The following is a 7170-nucleotide window of genomic DNA, read 5'->3' as shown; positions in this document are numbered from 1 at the left end:
CTAGGATGACGTGAATATTTTGTTTACCTCATTCATTTGTATCCTATTGTTGATTCAAGAGCTTTGAACATGCAAGGCTTATGATCCACCCATCAAATTGTTAGTAAATATATCGATTCATGGTTGAGTCTTTGTATCTCGATGGGCTAGGGCACCAATATATTATCCTGATTATTTAGGCATTTTTTCTAGCATTTTAGGATGGCTATTTCAGCATTTATTGCTATTCGACCAACATTAAATGCTAGCTAACATGACATTATTTTTGCCTATTTATTCAAGCTTCTCCACATTCATTGATCATTCATCACTTGACTGGTTCTGGTGAAGGGAGAGGAGCAATTGCCAATGACTCACATTGGTTCTGTACTGTCTCATATCTTGGTATATGGATTCTTGCCTATTTATTCAAGCTTCTCCTCCACATTCATTGATCATTCATCACTTGATTGGTTCTGGTGGAGGGAGAGGAGCAGGTGCTAGTGCCTTTATAGCTTTAATTCCCAAGTATCTCTTTGCTTCTGAGTTCCTCGTGCAATGTTCTTTTCTTTTGCAGTGTTTCTTTCTCTTTTCTCTATCTCTTGTGTACAATAGTCTATTATAACAATTTTCCACATGCTTTTATCACTACATCCACTTCTGACACAAATGAGTATTGCTAACTTCTCTTCTTGCCTTTTGTGTGCCTATCACTTCCAATCCCATGAAAGCAAGAGAGCAAGAGAATGCAAGATGCACTCGTCATTATCTCTTTCCTTGTATGATCTATCCATGGAGGGAGAACCTGTGGTGCTTGCTCAATTCAAGGTATGTAACTGTATAGGCTATGCTTGAATCTCTAAGCTTCAATTCAAGTCTTGGAGAAGAGGAAGCTTAAAGGGAGAATGCAAGATGCGCTCATCATTACCTCTTTCCTTGTATGATATATCAACGGAGGGAGAAGCTTTGGTGCTTGCTCAATTCAAGGTACGTAACTATGTAGGCTATGCTTGAATCTCTAAGCTTTAATTCAAGCCCTGGAGAAGAGGGAGGATTTAAAAAAACAAAAGTCCCTCTCTAGTTGAAAATGAGGCCCTCCCTTGCGCACGCAAGCTCCCGTAACCCTTTTCTCTCGAGGTGAACTCGATGCACTTCTGTAGACAAGGTAACCCAGGGTCGAAGCTCAATCGCTTACACCATTTATACCATCTCAAAACTGACCTACTACCTTCACTCACCCGCCAATCAGAAGTTACCACCATGAATTTGTTGCCCAACCACTGAAAATCAGGATAACCTCACTCAACCATGACAAGTAATGCTATCCCGCCATTCTTTCCACCCTCCGACACATTTTGTTATTATTGTTGTAAAACCAAGGTTGAAGGGTGACGCTGCCAGGGTCCTCATACACACGTCCATATGTGCACAAGCAGCCACACAACTAATTTGACAATAGAACTAGCAAATGGCAACGAAGTGTTTGTGTGTGAACTACTGAAGTGGAAACGTAATATCCTGTTATCTATAGTACACATTCGATGCTCCAGAGTCAAGACACCATCCATCTTAGCATCCAGATTCCAGCCCAAAACTAATTTGACAATAGAACTAGTGAATGGCAATGAAGTGTTTGTGTGTGAACTACCGAAGTGGAAAGGTTAAGTACTGCTATCTATAGTACACATACGATGCTCCAGAGTCAAGACTCCAGCCATCTTAGCATCCAGATTCCAACCAAAAACCCCTAAAGACAGGGAACCCAAAATTACTTACACGACCAAACTCAGATGGCCCACCTCTGTCAGGGATGATAATCGTAACACTAGTGGCATACCATACTGTCGGAAAGAGAATCTGCTGGCATATCTTCACATCCTGGCATAATGACATATTATGATCTCGATGAAACAGAAACCGAGGTCCTACTTGGCGTGTCTTCGTGATTCCCCATTCACCTGAAAGGAACCATCCACACTGCTATCCCTTAGAGATGCAAACTGGCCCTTGCTACTTGCTCGTACGTGTAAAATATGCCGTTGTTGCATCACAGGAGAGCTTTTCCCTTCCAGGCCAGAAAGAGAATGACGTCGCTTCGATGCAGAGTCGGGCTTCTGGTGAGGAGAGTCGGGCTTCTGCTTAGGAGAGTCTTGCTTCTGCTTGGGGCTGACATGGGAGCGTATCTTTGCCTTGGAAGACTGTGTTGTGGCCATGTAGCTGGGTACAGATGGGGATCCAGACTCCCCTTGATCATGTTTTATCCCTGAAGTGCTCAGTCTTCTGGCCACGGTGTCTGGGACTTTTGAAGCAGCAGAAACAGTGGAGTTGCACCTTCCATTTTCTGTTGTTTCCGAGAATGCATCTGCTTGCACCATGTCGCTTGCACTGTCCATTAGCTCATGCTCCTCATAAACAGCAGAATCCTGGTTAAACTTGGCCTCATTCAGTACATTGTCTACATTCAAATTGGATTGATTCTCCTGTGGTGTAAGAGAGCCAACTGACATGTCTTCTTCTACAGCATCAGGAACATGTATGGGTGGTGGTGGAACACTACTCTGCTGCTGCAACAAGCTCTGCTCTACTGGCAATATCACGTGTGAGACAGGTGGAATTCCGGATCCATTTAATGATGAGCTTAAGTTGACACTCGAAGCTCCTGGTGAATCCACCTGAACCTGCAACCCATCCATGTGATTTTCCATCCCTCCTGAGAGTTCCTCATTGAGGCTACCAGGTGTTGGTATGCCTTCCCTAGATCTTCCTGGCAGTATAAAGGGAGTGGGTGTCACTGCACTGATAAATGAGCTAGAATCACATTGAGACTTTTCATTCACATAAGTGAAGGAACTGGTGGGTGAGAGTGGTGGAGGTCGTGGCAGCGGCGGTGGTGATGATGGTGTATTCTGTACGTCTGGCAACTTTACAGACTCTGTAGCTTCTGTGGCTGTAGTGTCAACTTCTTCCTTCAACATAGGCACATGTTTATTTGCCCTCCTTGGCTGTGTTCTATGAAGGGTGTCATTGGCTATTGGTTCTGCATTCACCACAACAAGTTTCTCTTTAGTAGCATTCAGTCCATTTTCCCATGGACGAGCAGCCATCCAGCGCTCCAACCATATCCAACCCCAGTCACTTCTGTCAGGCTGGCATTCTATTACAAGAGAATTTTGCTTTGGTGCATTTCTCCAGAGCTGCAGGGTGCCAAACAGAAAAGTTTCGCTTTAAAGTTGAAATATGAACTTCAAGACTGGAAAAACTTGTACAATTTCAATTGTTAAAATTGAGACATACTTTGACTGTGCCGCTAACACAACCTTGGAAACATAAAGCAGAGCATCAACTCTTCAAGCTGCTGGGATATGCAAATCTTAAAAACATTGAGACATAGCCTAACTGTGCCTCCTTGGAGATCAATCAAGAACACAAAGTAATATATCGAGTGTTCAACCCGCTTAGAAAATGCACATCCTCAACATTTCTGCATAGCAAATTTATACACTCACATTTTTTCTCTTTTAATTGGGACTCTTATATGCATCTTCATTGAGAAATTCAGTAAGATTTTCAGACTTTTTCAAGGCAGCAATTTTAATTATCGGCCCCTAAAGACAAAGCATCAATTTCCTTCTAGTGCAAACTGGAGATCTCAAAAGAGCATCTAAAACCAAACCTGCTCAGAAAATGCATACACAAGAGCTCTCTGTCGCTTCAAAACAGCTTCTTGCTTGCTCTGAGCCTTGGCTTGCAATTCCTGAACAGTAGCAATGCTGCTCACCCAACCTTCCTGAAAAATCATTCAGAATTACTCAATTTGAAGTTCCTTTCAACAAACTTAGCACACATTAAAAGAAACGGGTCTACTCATGTGCTCACCGCTGGTTTCTTTCTCTGCTGCCTTGTTGTTTGCAGATGCTTTTGCACCAGTTGGCCCAGCTCTGAGCAGCGAACACGGCGGCCACGGACATGAGCCTGTACTCTTACCAAAGCTTGCATGCACCGCAAAGTTGTAGCAGCCTGCTTTCTCACCAGTCTGCCTCGAGCAAGGGCTTGTAGTCTAATTAGGGCTCTTAGAGCTCTAAATGCACGGTGAGCCTGCATGAAGCCAAGTACACCATAGATTGTAACATGAACTGATAGATCTGGCTGAACTTTTGGACGCCAGTCAAGCTCAGAGTTTTTCCTTACCAGATAAGCACGAAAGGCAACTTGAATCTTTGCTGCTGCCCATTCCTCCCGCTTGGATAACTCCACGTCACTTAGGGCTTTCTGAGGGTTAATCTGTACACCATGTTTGCTACCAGCTCTCCCGTGAGCCTTCCCATCAGGAACAGCTTCTGCACTGAATGGTCCTTCCCTTGCCTTCTGTTGTTCAACTTGAACAACCTTAATCTCAACAGCATCACACGATGAAGGAGAAAGAGAAGCGGCTGCGTCTCGGTTTCTAGATGAAGATTTACCTAAACTCCACATGCATTTGTCCTTGTTTCCCTTTCTCTGCTGACTCACATGAAAATATCACAAAGAATTCAACACTTCTGTTGATCAAAGAGAAAGACACGCAATAATTCAGAGTGGAGCGCTTGGAAAATCTCACAATTTGTTCTCTGTCCGCCGCTTTAGTTGCAGACTTCTCCTTGTTGGATTTTTCCTTCGACGGAGACTTGAAAGCCCGAACGCCGGCCACCAAACCCTTAAAGAGCTTGCTGGACTTCCCCATTGTCGGCTCAAATGAGCAAAAATTCCGTGCCAAAACAGCTCAGATGTAGCCGGTTTAGGACGTCAAGGCGTCCGGAAGATGATTAAATCGAGCGTAGAGATTATTCGTCTCCAGGAAGAAGGCGATCGGGCACTAATACAAGCAATTTAAGGCCCGGCTGTATACTTTCTTACCTGCGAAAAGCACAGATAAGCCCTTAAAAACCAGAGGTTAAGCTTTTGGCTCGAGTTTCAAAAGTGTAGTTTGGCAAAGCAAATGTGCATGGCTGCTGCTTTGATAGTGTTACACTATGCGCAAACAGGTTGTGCACAGATGAACGGGCGATGCTGTTGCTAAAATTAGCATCTACAAACCACGAATCAGTCTTGCAGCTAGCGATCGGAACCGCTTCCTGACTTCGATGGCAAGGGCTTCGCTTCTGAAACTGCCTAAACTAGCTTGAAACTGGCAAGTAACATCCACAGAAGCTACATTGTAGAATATATTCCTTCAACAGCAAGCGTAAGCTAAGCATGAGGGAGGTATACCTTGAGGGAAACTAGGGAAGATGACAATGATACTGGAGTTAAAACGTCTTCTGCTCATCAACTTCCATGCGAGAGTCTGAGAGATGGCCATACACCACTAAGTTGTGCGTCTCCCGGGAAGAAGGAGATGCTTCGATCGGAGCAGACTTTGTTGGGAAGTGAGGCTGAGGAAAAGACGACTGCACGTAGGTCAAGGGGGGGGTAACTCCATCGAAAACCGCCGCACGCTAGCGCTAGCCTGTAGAGGAAATATGGAAGGAAAAGGAGAAGGTGAAGCTTTCGGAAGAGAACATGGAGGAATTGACAGAGACGGAGAGAGAGAGAGAGAGAGAGTGTGTGTGTGTGTGTGTGTGTGTGTGTGTGTGTGTCCTGACCAGCTTGAGAGAGACGGGGGGGCGGGGGGGAGACTGTGTGAAGTGTCCTGACCAATTCAAGTGCCAAGTCACCCTCCAAGTACAGCATATCTGTGCAGACTGCAAAAGCAAAAAGGGCGCCCGGTTAGAGTGCTTTCATATGGTATTTACATAATCTTTACATAAGGCCTACTCCAAACACATTTATTCGTGTCTTTCTCGCCTGCAATGAGCTATTGGACCACACAATGACTTTGGCAAGAAAGTGGGTTTCGATTCTCTAATCCCTTGGGCTAAGTGTGCAAGTAAGGAGTTGTATCAACCCTATCATGGCCATGGGTTAAGGGGGCCAATTTTGTGTGATATACTAGCCCGGTCCCCCCTCCATGCCAGCCCCTTCATTCTCCTTCGTTGAAGAACATCAAAGTTGCTCAAGAATGAAGATCGTTTAGTTAGCCAAAAAAGGTCCTTTGAATAAGCACTCCTAAACCACAATAATGGAACATCCTACGCAGTGCATACTTTTTAAAGAGAGTTGATAACATTCAATGAATTGTTTTTTGATGCCTTCACTAACTCAATTGTGTCACACAGCTAGGGAGCTAGTGGAGGAATGGGGAGTGCCTTGTTACTAGTCCCCCTTGCCTTATGTATAGCACATTTGCTCCAATAATGTAGTCGAGAGGTGCTAATATCTCAAGTGAGGATTATCTATTCTACTCTTTTTTTAGGACAAGAATAAATTCAAGTCATATTTTTCTAGCCCCTAGTAGGTCCCAATCTTTCCTTATCCAAGGGTGCAAATAGTTTACAAAGGGACAAGTTCCATGGCCTAGTAAGCAACAATCCACTTTCCTTATCCAAGGGTGCAAATAGTATACAAATGGACAAGTTCCATGGCCTAGTAAGCAACAATCCACTTTCCTTATCCAAGGGTGCAAATAGTATACAAATGGACAAGTTCCATTGGCCTAGTAAGCAACAATCCACTTTCTCAAACCAACGATAGCAACAAGAACAAATGCTTCCTTGGTTTATTACCTCATTGCATGTTGTCTCTTGATATTGTGTTGCAAAGTGTTTCTCCTTTCATTGCCTTGAGCATCTTTTATTATGTTATAGAGTGTGCCTTGAAAGTGTAGAGTTGAGGGGGTTGAAGTCTCAAGGGGGCAAAGGACCTCTAATCCATGTTCAACCAATAGTGCAACTCATATTCATGATTAAAGCAAGATTGTGTGGATTAACTACTGTTGCATGTTTCATGAAGAGGCGAGATCTACCAATGTATCTTCATGGGATCTCAACATTATATGGACCATCACGATGGGGAGTTCGGGGGCTTTGCTAAGAGAGGAGATATATAATTTATCCCTTTGTACTAAACTACTAAAATTCGATGGGTTTTCAAGCAAACTCTATAGTTCAAGGATAAATCCCATTTTCAGCTACATACAATTTGTTCAACCCTCCTTTAAGAAGCTTTGAATATTATCGTGTTCCTAATTGGAAGTTTGGGTGAAAACCATTTTTTGTGGGGAATGTGGTGAGTGTAGATGGCTTCTCTTATACAAGTGCATCAATAACTTTGTCT

General features: G+C 43.7%; 1 protein-coding gene across 2 annotated transcripts; it reads right to left on the bottom strand.

Annotated features, from left to right (window-relative positions):
- Positions 1-1528: 1528 nt before the first annotated feature.
- On the bottom strand, positions 1529-5540 carry LOC148025515 (uncharacterized). Of its 2 annotated transcripts, none has more exons than XM_087692684.1 (6): positions 5227-5540; positions 4577-4872; positions 4168-4479; positions 3856-4074; positions 3653-3766; positions 1529-3173 (listed from the first exon to the last, which is right to left on the bottom strand). In XM_087692684.1, the coding sequence occupies exons 2-6, from the start codon at positions 4697-4699 to the stop codon at positions 1905-1907; spliced, it is 2037 nt and encodes a 678-aa protein (XP_087548810.1). In that variant the 5' UTR covers positions 4700-4872; positions 5227-5540; the 3' UTR covers positions 1529-1904. The 2 variants fall into 2 exon arrangements, with proteins under 2 accessions (XP_087548810.1, XP_087548811.1); XM_087692685.1 differs by having other exon boundaries at positions 4168-4476.
- Positions 5541-7170: the final 1630 nt, after the last annotated feature.

The sequence above is a fragment of the Lygodium microphyllum genome, chromosome 14 (assembly GCF_053477565.2).
Source record: "Lygodium microphyllum isolate KBCC chromosome 14, Lygodium_microphyllum_v1.1.10, whole genome shotgun sequence".
Taxonomy (NCBI): domain Eukaryota; kingdom Viridiplantae; phylum Streptophyta; class Polypodiopsida; order Schizaeales; family Lygodiaceae; genus Lygodium; species Lygodium microphyllum.
This window is presented reverse-complemented; position numbering and strand designations above follow the sequence as displayed.